General features: G+C 41.1%; 1 protein-coding gene across 2 annotated transcripts; it reads right to left on the reverse strand.

Annotated features, from left to right (window-relative positions):
• Positions 1 to 6,535: 6,535 nt before the first annotated feature.
• LOC108926161 (UPF0472 protein C16orf72 homolog) lies at positions 6,536 to 13,914 on the reverse strand. Of its 2 annotated transcripts, XM_018738714.2 has the most exons (4): positions 13,430 to 13,911; positions 12,452 to 12,535; positions 9,653 to 9,928; positions 6,536 to 7,610 (listed from the first exon to the last, which is right to left on the reverse strand). In XM_018738714.2, exons 1-4 carry the CDS (start codon positions 13,623 to 13,625, stop codon positions 7,366 to 7,368), a joined length of 801 nt encoding a protein of 266 aa, XP_018594230.1. In that variant the 5' UTR covers positions 13,626 to 13,911; the 3' UTR covers positions 6,536 to 7,365. The 2 variants fall into 2 exon arrangements, with proteins under 2 accessions (XP_018594230.1, XP_018594239.1); XM_018738723.2 differs by lacking the exon at positions 12,452 to 12,535 and having other exon boundaries at positions 13,430 to 13,914.
• Between the last annotated feature and the right edge of the window lie 89 nt (positions 13,915 to 14,003).

The raw sequence follows: 14,003 nt of genomic DNA on the forward strand, positions 1-14,003 counted from the left end.
GCCTCTGCAGCATCGCGTGGAGTTCGGGAACGGTGCCTCTGGACTGGCAGACCGGGGTGGTGGTCCCTCTTTTTAAGAAGGGGGACCGGAGATTGTGTTCCAACTACAGGGGGATCACACTCCTTAGCCTCCCTGGGAAAGTCTATAGTCGAACCTCGGATTCAGGAGGAGCAATGCGGTTTTCGCCCTGGCCGTGGAACACTGGACCAGCTCTATACCCTCACTAGGGTGCTGGAGGGTTCGTGGGAGTTTGCCCAACCAGTCCATATGTGTTTTGTGGACCTGGAGAAGGCATTCGACCGTGTCCCTCGTGGCATCCTGTGGGGGGTACTTCGGGATTATGGGGTTTGGGGCTCATTGCTATGGGCTGTTCGTTCCCTGTATGACCGGAGCAGGAGCTTGGTTCGCATTGCCGGCAGTAAGTCAGACCTGTTCCCGGTGCATGTTGGACTCCGCCAGGGCTGCCCTTTGTCACCGATTCTGTTCATTATTTTTATGGGCAGAATTTCTAGGCGCAGTCAGGGAACGGAGGGTGTCTGTTTTGGTGGCCGCGAGATCTCGTCTCTGCTTTTTGCGGACGATGTGGTCCTGTTGGCTTCATCAAGTCAAGACTTGCAGCGTGCACTGGGGAGGTTTGCAGCCGAGTGCGAAGCGGCGGGGATGAGAATCAGCACCTCCAAATCCGAGGCCATGGTTCTCAGTCGGAAAAAGGTGGATTGCCCCCTCCGGGTTAGGGGGGAGTTGCTCCCTCAAGTGGAGGAGTTTAAGTATCTCGGGGTCTTGTTCACGAGTGAGGGAAAAATGGAGCGGCAGGTTGACGGACGGATCGGTGCGGCGTCCGCAGTAATGCGGTCATTGTACCGGTCTGTTGTGGTAAAGAAGGAGCTGAGTCGTAAGGCGAAGCTCTCAATTTACCGGTCGATTTACGTTCCTACCCTCACCTATGGTCATGAACTCTGGATCATGACCGAAAGAATGAGATCGCGGATACAAGCGACAGAAATGAGTTTCCTCCGCAGAGTGGCTGGGCGCACCCTTATGGATAGGGTGAGGAGCTCAGTCACCCGGGAGGAGCTCGGAGTACAGCCGCTGCTCCTCCGCATCGAGAGGAGTCAATTGAGGTGGCTCGGGCATCTGTTCCGGATGCCTCCTGGACGCCTCCCTGGGGAGGTGTTCCGGGCTTGTCCCACTGGGAGGAGGCCTCGGGGCAGACCCAGGACACGTTGGAGAGACTACGTCTCCTGGCTGGCCTGGGAACGCCTTGGGGTTTCCCCAGAGGAACTGGAGGAGGTGTGCGGGGAGAGGGAAGTCTGGAGGACTCTGCTCGGACTGCTGCCCCTGCGACCCGGCCCCAGATAGCGGAGGAAGATGGATGGATGGATGGATGGATGGATGGATGGATGGATGATCCGAAAATGAATCTACGCCCCAATAGCCCAGGTGCTGTGAGCAGGCATCACTACCTGGTGCACCACTCTGCTTCCTCAAAAGAAAGTGATTCAATCAGTAATCCAGAACATCTTGTCCAGTTCAGGTTTTAGTGACAGGAAGCCAAAGCAGAGTACCTCGCAGAGATGAACACGCGAGAAGGGCAGACAGTGGATGAAGCACCAGTCCATTACAGTATTTCCTTATTCTTACTTTTTACTTCCGTAAGATGGAAGCACAGTGGAGCAGTTGGTAATGCTAATGCGTCAGGGTTTTGGGCTATGGTTTTGATTGTCAGTTCAAATTTGGCTTAGTCTGTGGGTTTTCACATCCATTTCCTCCCACTGTCCGAAGGCATGGGTTTCGGGTGATCTGGGCAGTCTTGCCCTCAGTCTGTTTATGTGTGTGTGTTTGCCCTGCAATGGACTAGTGTCCCATTCACGGTGGGAGGTACTCTGCCTTAGGCCCTCTACTTTGGGAATAGGCTCCAGACCACCACAACCCTCCAGTAATAGCTGAAAAGATGGATTGATCAGTTGCCATTATGCACTTATGCGCAATGTATTTGTATTCCCAAGGAACACAGCTGTCCTCCAACATAAAAAATTGGTTAATCTCAGAACTCATTGTGTGAGAAACCAGTGCATCAGTACTCCAGTCAGGCTCAAGGTCGTAAGTGACAACCAAGAAGCAGTCTATAGAGAAAAAAAGAAAACAAAAAACGAAAAACTAAAGTTACCTCATATTCACAGAGCAGAGAATGTTTGAAAATAATAAAACAAATAATTTTGGAAGTGAAACAAAAAAGTGACTCATTTTACACTGATAATAGCCCACTCTCAAAGCATCAACTTAAAAAACTGAGTTCTATATGCCCTGCCTACCTGTTACTATGGAAACAGCAATGGAAATGTCACAGGAATGACTGCAATACTTTGAACTTCTGGATGCTAAGATGAATGTATCTATTAGTTATGGCCTCAAAGTGAAACCATTCAGCAATACTGTGGTCTAATGAGACTGTTGCCTTACTGGAGCATCTGTTGTCTACATCAGTATTGCTGGCATGCAGTACCGAGTACCATATTTAGCTTGCTTCACTGTGTTCTGCCATTGTGCTCCTCTCTTAAAATAGAAAATCTGCTTTAAAAGTAAAGTGGTGACATGAAAAGCAGCATGAGTGATTGGCAAAAACTGCAAAGATGGTTAAATAAATAAATAAATAAATAAATAAATAAATAAAGAAAATGTGGATAGGCTTGTATGGGTATGTAAAATTGTAATAGAATGCAATGGTAAAGAGTACAGGGTAGGCAGAATGCAACATTTCTTAACAAGAACAATATTTCTTACATTTAAAAAATAAAGTTACGTTTTTTTGAGATACATTCATCAATATTTCATTTTATTACCTATATAGAGCCTGTACAGACGCCCCCCCCCCCCCCAGCCACCCACCCACCCACACCAGATGCTGTGATTGTGCACATGGAGTTCTACTGACATCTGGTGGTAAGAATTGGAAGTGCAGGCAGGAACGACATTAAATCACTTGCTTTATGTGATCGCAGCTTCAGTTGCATTTAGCTGTTCGTGAGCGCTACTGAAGGTGTTGCCATGGTGATGTCAAAACGAAGAGAATCCGAAAAATATACAGCGGGAGGTTGATCATGTGTAGATCTGCAATTCCGACGCATGAAAACACGCAGAGATGGATGCTACAAAAACGCAATGTGCTCATTGCTCACAGAAGTCGCTTAATTCCTTTCATGAAGCGCCGCATAATTCAAAGTGCTGCACCAAGAGGGCTGAATTACCCTTATTTCTTCATGTAAAAAATAAAAACTTCACAGGCAAAGAACGTCACTCTAAAATTAATGAAAATATTAAACTAAAAGGCATATTTTACTTTTTGCGCGTGGAAATGAAACACCGACATATTATCTAGTATTTGTGGCTTATCTATGTTATGTTTTAATTTATTCATCATTAAAAACCACTTGTCCATTGTTTTCATTTTAAAATTTGAAATATAGTTTTGATCCCCCAGTTGAAACCTTTTCTCAGATTGGGAAACTCAGTACTAAAAATAATTTTAAAAAGTGGCATCCTTTTAAAGTGTCTTAGTATCTTTTACCCTGTTTATATGATTTTGTGCTTCATGAAAGCTGTGGTTTTATCCCGTTCTTGAACAGCTTTTGTTTTAAATTGCTGTGGTTCGCCTTAGAATATTCTGCTTTCATCTTTTTGAATTAAAAACATTAGTACTAAAAAGTTAATTTTCTGCAGCAGCTGTTCAGCATAGTAATGTGTTTTATCTAGTTTTAAAATGTTCCCTTTTACTTAAACAGAGTTTTTGAACTCGAGGGATGCTATTACAGCAGCCATCCGAAGCGACAACAGCATTTGAGAACTAAACAACAGTGCTGAAAAGAACTGAAAAAAGAAAGTTTCTTGCTCATTTTTAAAGACATAATGTTCAATAGTTAAGGGGGTGCGGTGGCGCAGTGGGTTGGGCCGCAGTCCTGCTGTCCGGTGGGTCTGGGGTTCGAGTCCCGCTTGGGGTGCCTTGCGACGGACTGGTGTCCCGTCCCGGGTGTGTCCCCTCCCCCTCCGGCCTTACGCCCTGTGTTGCCGGGTAGGCTCCGGTTCCCCGTGACCCCGTATGGGACAAGCGGTTCTGAAAATGTGTGTGTGTTCAATAGTTTAACTTTGTTTTTGCTGAGGTCAATAAAAGCCCGAAAGACATGGGCACAGTCACACGTTAATACTAATTAAATTAAATCAAAACAACTTTTAAAGCATGAATGCTCTCACCAAAAGTATTAACTGATTGATGATTTCTATTTCCTGCACTTTTTATGATTGTTTCCCTCACTAAACTGTTGGGTGTCAGTGTGTAAAATAACCTGAGAGCTTCACAGCAACTGTTTTGGGACTGAAGTCCTGCCACTGGCTGAAATAATGAGAGCAAAGGCAATTGGTGTCCCTTTCTCAGCTCTTTTCCACCAAGCGAGAAAAAACTGCCATTTAACAAGAAAAATGCCATTGTACTGAATCATAAGCCTGTTGTATGAAAAAAAAAAAAAAAAGGAATATATTGCCATAAGCCATTGTTGCAGTTTTCATTGTACAGGACCTGTTATAATGAGGGCTGAGTGTTCTGTGCAAACAGTGACGTTGTATTATTGTTAAAGGTGCCATGTTTGTCCGGCTACAACAGTGACGACATTCAGTCTTTTTAAAGAACCACCCAGTTGAACCTTACAGGTAAAAATAAATAGAAAAGAAAATATTAAGCTCACAATAATACTGTTATGATGTGAAGCATTGCAGGTGAGCACTTCATCTGCAGAAAGGAATCAACATTTTTATGGTTTCATAAAGTTGATGTTTACCTCGACAGCATCCAAAACTTTATGGTCACGAATGATCCTGTAATAAAATATTTCAGAACTTTCTTCAAGTTGTCCCAAATTCATTGTCTTCACTGAGAAAGGAGTATGCTGTTAGTTGCATTGCATAGTTACCTTGTTATAACTTATAACGACAAATTAAACAGATATTTACATTTATTTTTAATATTTTAACCTTTAAATTGGATTAATACAATGACTTGATCAACAGGTCAAGAGTGTTTAGCTATCTTTTACTATATTATGGACCCCTCAAAGCACAGGATTATTACAATTTAAGACAATTTGAAACACTTAAAAATCAAGAAGGTTTTATTCATGACTGTCAACTATTTTCCTTAGCAGAGAAATACTACTTTTTTAAACTTTGCTGTACTACGTAATGCAATGTTCCACTGCCTATACTAAAAATTTTCCAGTTACAGCTCAAATACAAACAGGGCAGTACATGGAATGGGATTTTCAAGGATTAATTGAAAAGTCATGGCAGTCATTGCTTCTATGGAAATTTAGAGGGTGATACATTTGATTTATTCAGGAAATACCAAGATTGACTCCATTTAGACCACTCCTGGGATGGGGTACATACCAAGTATTTACTGTACTGTTCACAAGGTTTTGAAAAATGATTGTATAATGCTCAAAAATGCTGAAGAGAATTAAAGCCTGATGTATGAAAACAGGAGTATATATTTTTGGAAGCCACTGCAGTTTTTTCACTGTGCAAGTAATATAATATATAAGGGATGAGAGCACTTGACCCATTTATTGAATGTAATTCATTTTTATAAAGTGTTCCTCTCAACAAAGCTAGTTGCTAGTTCTGAGATGAGTTGTACATCAATTTGTTGAAAGTGTTTGCTATATTGATAAATGTAAATATAAACAACTAAGCAGAGTGCCCAAAGACACAGTGATAAGACAGTAACACAAACTTTGGAAATGTTTTCTTGGCAATCAGCACATAAGAAAACCAAAAGGCAACTGATATAAAGAAGAAAAAAAAGCTAAAAACAGGAGAACAAGAAGCCTCTGGAAGTCCAGGTACCAATCGTTACCCTGTTCTCTTGGGCATTTTGATGTATTACAATTGGTCTGTGTAGGACTGGTTATAAGACCATCAAGTCATTTTAGGTGATACCTAGACGTTTAAACGAAGCAATTTCAGCAAAGCAACTCAAAGTAATATTAGGGGTTACATGGCAGAGCCATGAACAGGACTGAAACAGACAACCTTCACGTTACAACCCCAGAGCCTCTACCTTACACGCTTGCCCAGCTGCTCTCTTAAAATGTATAATCATTACAATATTTAAATAACATTTATTTTAAAAAAATTCCAAAATCATGTATACCCACATTTTAAAATCATAATTAGTTGATACATTTTTAGACATTGTTACAAACATTACAGGCTGAACATGTATTATTTCTTCATGTTTATTCCTTGTCACTAGAGCTGCAGTAAGCTCAAATCTTCATCAGTTATCGGTAAAGGCTTTTTTGTTTGCACTTAAATTCTTACATATAACAATTTAAGATTCTGTTTACACATACAAGTAGCTGTATACTACATAATTTTACTGTAGTCAAAACAGCACAGCTAAAGTTAATTTAACTTTTTTAAAATTCCTAAATTAGGAACCACAACAGGTAACTGGCAAGATCAGTAAGAACACCCAGAAGGACACTTGAAGGCAACATAGTTAAACTTTGTTTAATTCAAGAATCATTACTGTACATTAAACTATTCAATGGTTTGCACTTTTTTTTTTTTTTTTTACAATATGTACCACATATTATACGAGCACCTAAATGTATATATACACATTAGATTATCAGACTACTGACAATGATACTTCTGAGACTTCTCATAAAGGAAAACATCTGATATTACTTTGGAACATTAAAACAGCTGAATCCAACAGATTACTGCTTGCAGAGTGCTAAGTGCATAACCATGATAGCACCTTTTAAACTATGTCACACAGAACATCAGAAGTAGCAACTGCTTTAAAGAAAGAAATTTAAACCCAATACTGTTACATTACTGGCATTTTACAGGACCCAGCACTGTAAAAGGAAAACAAAAAGAATGGAAGGCTGCATGTCTAATAAAAATGCTAACAAATCGGAAAATTAAGCCCAACTGGTACATGTGCCTAGGCATATATAGATCAGCAAAAGATACAGCAATAAGATTAGAATCAAAGGAACACCAAATATTAAATGCTTTTTAATGGGGTACTAGTAAGGTCACTTCGTCCTTATAACGTGAAAATGGAAATGTTAAACCTATAATATTTTTGCAAAGTGCTAACGGACATCCTCTGAGCTGAAACAAACTTATTTTTAGCAGGAGGCAATTGCTATGTTGCTTTGACTTATGGCAATAAGTACTGAACTTATCTGAATAAATGCAACTTTTTGATGGCCCTCTTTCCTATCACGGAAGAAAAAGATGTGTTGAGGAGTAAGTGGCTTTTTATTCTGAGCAGCACAATGTATTAGAGAATTCAGTTCAGATCATTCGATTGCGTTTGTGTGTAGGGGAGTCTGTGATGGCATCGCCACACTGGGATGAGGTCCGCTTCCTCGTGCCACCATTATCTAAGTGAAGTGCCATTTCTTCTGATATGAAAGTGTTCAAGTCCACGTCGTGAAGTCCGTTTCTCCTGCGGCAGGTGTTGGAGCTGCTGCTAACATGAGTCGGTGAGCCCGGGGTACTGGAACGAACACTTATGCTTGCCATTGCTCCACTCAGACCTAGAAGATCAAAGAAAAAGCATTGAAAGTCACACCCGAAATCCAGGAAACATCTCAATTGGTCAGAGACCTTTTATGCTCACCTCCTTGCATTTTAAGAAAATACTCATGTGCAAGCAATTATCTTAACTTTACTATCTTTATCAACACCTCCCAAGTTTTAGTTCCTTTTCTATTAATTCATCACCCATTCTCTTGTCCAATACAGAATCATAGTGGTCTGAACCCTATCCCAATGTGTGAAGGTGAACATAAGGGGGGGGGAATACAAACGCCACAGAACCTTGAGATGGATCCAAACATACAGCAGTACTATGGCAAAATTTAACTAGCCTCACTGTACACTATAAAACTTCAGCAACCCTTTGGGCTTCCAGCACAAATTTCCCAAAGTACACAGGATCTTTCTGAATTGTAAATAAATGTAATATAACCATAAGCAGGAACATAGGGCCCAACACAAACATTGATGTCATTTCAAACATTTAATATTACTGGTGCACTTAACTCCAATCCTGTAGTATGAGAAGAGCAATGAAACATCTTGCCAGTGAGTCACCACTAGCCTATCAACTAACAGCAGTTGACAATACATGGAAGGAATATTAACCGGACCAAGGAAACAGAAAAAGAAAGATGACTTTTCAGCAGAATAGCCAAACCACGTTGCCAACATATTCACAATACTCATGTCCAAATTAGATAGCCGACCCACTATGATTTTCTGTGCGGAATGGTGTGAACAAGTAGCTGAACCAGTTTGTGACTTTTCAGCACCAATACCTATAAATCCCTGGTACAGCTTGCAAGCTACCACAGGACTTCATTTCCCAGGTAACCTTTTAACAACACAAAAAAAAAAAAAAAAAAAAAAAAAGCACATTATACCTGAACACATCATGTAATATTCAATCACAGCAATACCACCTAATATGTAGAGTTAAGGCAGAGACAAAGTCCACTTTCCATTGTCAAATGTTTAATCTTTGACATTCAAGCTCTACCAAGGTTGAGGTCAGTTATTAAACTTTTTCAAATCTGTTCAATCATAACTAAGATTTATCTTTCCTAGCTAGTAATTTTCTCAGAAAAAAAAAAAAAAAAAACATTGTGGTTAAAAATATTTCACTGGGGTTAAAAAAAAAAAAACCCTTAATTTTTGCATCAAAAAGTAATTTTCTGCAAACAGTCATTTTTAGGACTCCACAAAGTTAGTGCGTACAGTCTTGTGGCTATGTTCTCCCCTGCTCTACAGAGAGCTTCACATTTATAAAGCCTGCCCTGAAAGCCCAAAATTGAGGCCATATTACCATCAATTTCAGTGAAAAGTTTCATAAATATTGGAAACTGATACTTTAGCCAATGTGTCAGAATAAAAAGGCATAAAAATCAGACCCAATAAGTTATTACTAATTGCATAGGTCAATTTATACATAGGTTAAGAAAACAAGGGGCAGAAGGATACTCTTTCTGCATACCCTTCAACAGAATACTGTTAAACTAAGGAAGACAATTTATCAAATGACTGGCACCAAAATGTTAAGTTAAAACCTCACCATGAAACCTTAAATTCTGATTTTAAAATTATCCCATGTTCATAATCTGTCACAGTTCCATTTAAGCATTCAGTTTCAGTAAACTGAAGTCCCTATTGCCACTGCGACCGTAGAAGGACAAGTGGGGAAGAAAATGGATAGATGGATGTATGGAATTAAACTGAAGTGTGCAGATACAGCATGGGGGAACTAATGAATCTGGGGCAAAGTAGTACATTTTTATACCCAATACAAAGACTCGGGAAGCATTATGAAATGCAACAAAATCCTAGTAATTTTGCTATGGTTGAACAAGACTGTATGCAAAATATTCAAGGAATTTTAGCTGAAAGTATTTAGCTGAAAAGTTGCAAAGTAAAAACAACAACCGTTACTCAGTTTTGCAGTACCTGTATACCACAGATGTGTAAATGGCTTAATTTCCATCTTTAGTTATTTGCAGAACAGGCCCATTGTTTGCTGTATTGAGATCTGAATTTAATTTACCATGCAAGGCTATGGCTTCTCGGAACGGCTGCAGATCAGTCTCTACAGATGAGCTACTTTCTGTGGAAGATGCCCGGTTGGGGGAGACTACACTCAGTTTTGGTGGTGCTCTTGAAGTCCTTGGTGGGGGAGTTTTGCCACACAGGAAGCTGATCAAGTCCTCTCTCCGAATTGTCCTCCTTCGCTTTTTAACCCAAGCCAAAACATCCTTGTTGCGTCGTTGATATCCAATCTGAATTCCTAGGTCGTAGTTTCTTTGATGTGCCTCCACACTCTCTGTTAAAGAAAGGAAACTGTAGTCAAAGGCATTTTAAAAATTATTTTAAAACACTAGCAACAAATGAAGGCTGTATGAAGTACACTGATCAAAAATTACTGAAGGAGCAACAAGCAATCATTTTGACATTCCTTTAGAGACATTTAGGGGCACTACAATGGAGTATACAATGTTTTCAGAAAGAAGAAATTTTGCTGTGAATTCAGATTTCAAGTGCAAATTTCTTTTACTATACTCAGTGCTCCATGGAAGCACAGAGGGTAGAACTGGTGCTTCACAGCTCTTGGGCTGTGAGGCTGGATGAGAGTTTGTATCCAACTCAGTCTGCACAGAGTTTCCATGGGTTTCCTTCCATAGTCTACAAAGATGCGTTTCAGATGAATTGGTGAGTAAACTACTCATAGCTTTTTTGTTTACGAGTAAATGAGTGCATGCAGCTGACATGCAATGGACTAGTGTACCATCCAGAATGTACCGTGTCTCACAATTTGTAGTTACGGTATAGGCTCTGGAAAACCGAGGCCCAAAACTAAACAAGCAATTGATAAAGACTGGACTATTTTACCCCTCAACTGTATTTAGAAGAGATGAGGGGTTCAAAACAAAACCCAAAAGGTTTTCATACAAAAAATATTTACCATTCTTAAGTAGAACACCAGTTCTACAAACTACCTTCAAAAAACAAATCTCCACAGCAGCACATTTAAGCAGCTTTACTCACCTTCCAACCTTTGATTTTTGCAGTAGTACTTGTTTCACTTTCAAAAGCTTACTTAAATACCTTTAACTTTTTAAAAACAAAATTCATTTCAGAGATTTTCAAACAGTAGGCCCAGCAAAGTATGTCTCACACTGCCTCCACTTTACAGAAAGATGTACCTGTTACAGAAACTATGACCAAAGAGCATAGTGCCTAGAAATGTTTTCAGCACCATTTATTTCATATTTGACACCTCACATTCAGTTTACAAAGCAAGTAAAATTAGATCAATAGGTCAAAAAAAACTCATGACCATTTATCATACACATGAACAGGAAAATACAAAAAAAAATATATATATATATATATATATATAGTTGGAGCTACTATAATAAGACAGAAAAACAAATCTATTCTAGAACCTTCAAGACCAGGGTGAGACCCATCTGTCAGAATGAACTTATATATAGGAAGTCTAGTGATCAATGGCACTGTGGCCACTCGGTTAAACAACTATTATCATTAATTCAAGATGCTTCTGTACTATGCGTCACTTGTCCACAGCATAGACATCCGAGGTCTCCGTATTCAGCATTTCACTCAACGATATCCATTTCTCTTACACCCAAACAACTTAAAAATAAAACTAGCTTGCCATGCTTTCTGCTCATCTTACACCTCCTGCACTGGGATATCTAACTATGAACTATCCAATCATCAACTCCACCCATACTTCTGATTTCCAAAGGTATCTAGAGAAATAGTCTAACATCTGTCCACATCTAAGATACACCACTTTCCCCCATACCATGCCTCACAGGAAACTGATCTCTGTACCAGTCACCAATAGCCACTTGCAAGCTGGAACTAACATTTTGCTCACATATTTCCACAGATTTAAGCAGAGCTGTATATTTACTTAGAGCCATTTTCTAAGAATCAGTCAACTGTATGCCATACAAGCAGACAAGGATTGATTTTTATGATTAACTTTTACTTAACTAGCACCTTTGTCCAAGGCAACATCGCGTTACACAATCAAAATGTACCATGACTTACGCCACGTATACAGCAGTGTATTCTTACCATACCAGTACAGAATCATACACAACCTTAACCAAAAAGGTACTATAGATTGAATGGGACTCAAGCCTGGACTACTGAGATTACAAGGGCCCAGAACACTGCACCAGCAACTGGCTCTAAATTCCTACCACCTTGCTAGTTGCCCTCCAATATAATTTCTCCAAAATAACTTGCAACAGGGCACAATTCATAAACTTGGCCAGGGGCATCTGGTAGTGTAGTGGCTACAGCTGCTGCCTTTGGACCCAAAGGTCGCAGGTTCGATCCCCATCGCTGGCTATGGTACCCCTGAGCAACATACATACCCTAAAATTGCTCCCGTAACATTATCAAGCTCTAGAAATGGGTAAATAATTGTAAGCTTGTAATAAGCATTACCTTAACATTGTAAGTCACTTTGGAGAAAATGTATTGTAATTCATATTTTATCAGTTCATCTGGTTACCATGGTCAAAGCTACCACAGCAGAAGTACAAACCCAGGTCCTACCACATACACGGCATCAGCACTAACCACTATGCCGACCACATTTACACATGGGGGTGGGTGACGACCAAGGTAGTCGGAATTTAGAACCACCTGCTGCCTAACCTTCACCATACTGTCCCATCTTCTAGAGCACCTCCTACATTCAGGGAAGATCAAAGTGATTTGGGACTTATTTGTGGATATGAAATCAACGCTGAAAGAAAAACAAAACGGTGGGGGGGGGTGGAGGCGTGAAGAGGAGGGATACCTCTGTACAGGTTGGTGACAGCGGTGGCGGCATTCTGGAAGGGGACCCACAGAGAGAGGCCCTGCTGCTGCTGACACACCCGGTCTGCAGGACAAGCAGGGACAGAGAAGGGGAGGGGGGCATAGCGTCCTGTCAGACTGTCCACTTCCAGGTGTCCTTTCTTTCTCTCATCTTTGCGCTTGTGTGTGCATCCTCCCCAACCCGTGGGCACTTTGAACGGTGCCCATTTCTTGTCAGCTCTTTTCTAGTAGAGGGAGGAAGAAACTCCTCAACACGACGGCCGGCGGCTCGGACACACACAGCCACATACGCCATTTTGTACCAGGCGGTCACGGTCACTTCACGCCAAATTACTTGTTAAATGCCAACATTTTCCCCCCGTATTTAAGTCGTCAAATATGTGTGCGTTTTTCCCCTCCTTAGACGCGACTGAGAGGCCAAGTACAATGCTGCACGACAACACAGCTTGCTTAGCTAGACCCCCCCTTCGCCATTTTGTTTGCACTTAATGCATTTAATAAAAAAAAAAAAAAAGAAAAAAATTAAGCAGATTCGGCCCGGGAAGGTTCGCGAGGAAAGACACGCTTGGCACCGGACTCGCGAGCAAAAAACCGCGGGGATTTACTTGGCCCTGCTCGACAAGCAGACAAACTGTGTTATTTTTAACTAAGAACTCCTCCCAGGAGTTCGCCATTTTCTTTTCCCCCCTTCGCACAGCTGTAAGCTCGCTGTACTACTTGACATCTGACAGGAAAGTTTCCCAGCTATCACTTCGAGCGCCTCATCATTGCTTAACGCGCCCAGCTGTGTGCCGTTTAATTCTACACGGCGGCACACACTCGATGAGCCCAGCAGCTATGATGAACACGCTGTGCGCCGAATTAGTTGCCAGTGTGTAAAAGTGCTCGCTAGTGCTAGCTAGCCCCATTTGATTTGGCAATCACTTATCCCCAGGGTGTATCTTAGCAACACTCGAACCTTTGTAGAGCTGTGCAACTGCCGTGGCCGAGTTCTGGAAGAGGTGCCACAGATTCTGGTGACTCTGATCGGCCTCTTCCTCACCGGGCTCCTCCTGCTCTGCCTCAGCCAAACACTGTCGCTCCCACTTCGAGAACCAGTGTTCGGGGCCATGTTCCTGGATCTCCGCTTCCCCTTCCTCCTTCTTATCCTCCATTACACTGCTTACAACTTTTGTTATGCGTCTACGTGAATAATTTGTTCAAAGTGCTTTTCCTGTGCGGGAGAAGAAAAAGGAAAAGAAAAAAAAAAAAAAAAGTAGCGTAGAAGAAACCGTCACGTACTCGTGTTGCTTCGAACTCCTCAGCATACAACCGCTTCCGGCTGATCTCTTTAAAAAACTGAGGTTAATACGCAACGGACTTCAGTGTATATTAAAACGACTACCCTGCTGGTAAATAAAACTCCGCCTTTTAAGTAAAATAACGGTAACAATTGGCTACAAACGTCCTGTTTCGCATTTTGTCAACCAATCGGAACTCGAAATTCCCCTGGACGGAAGAAATATATTCCATAACGTCACCAAATAACCAAT

This window comes from Scleropages formosus, chromosome 20, assembly GCF_900964775.1.
Source record: "Scleropages formosus chromosome 20, fSclFor1.1, whole genome shotgun sequence".
Classification (NCBI taxonomy): domain Eukaryota; kingdom Metazoa; phylum Chordata; class Actinopteri; order Osteoglossiformes; family Osteoglossidae; genus Scleropages; species Scleropages formosus.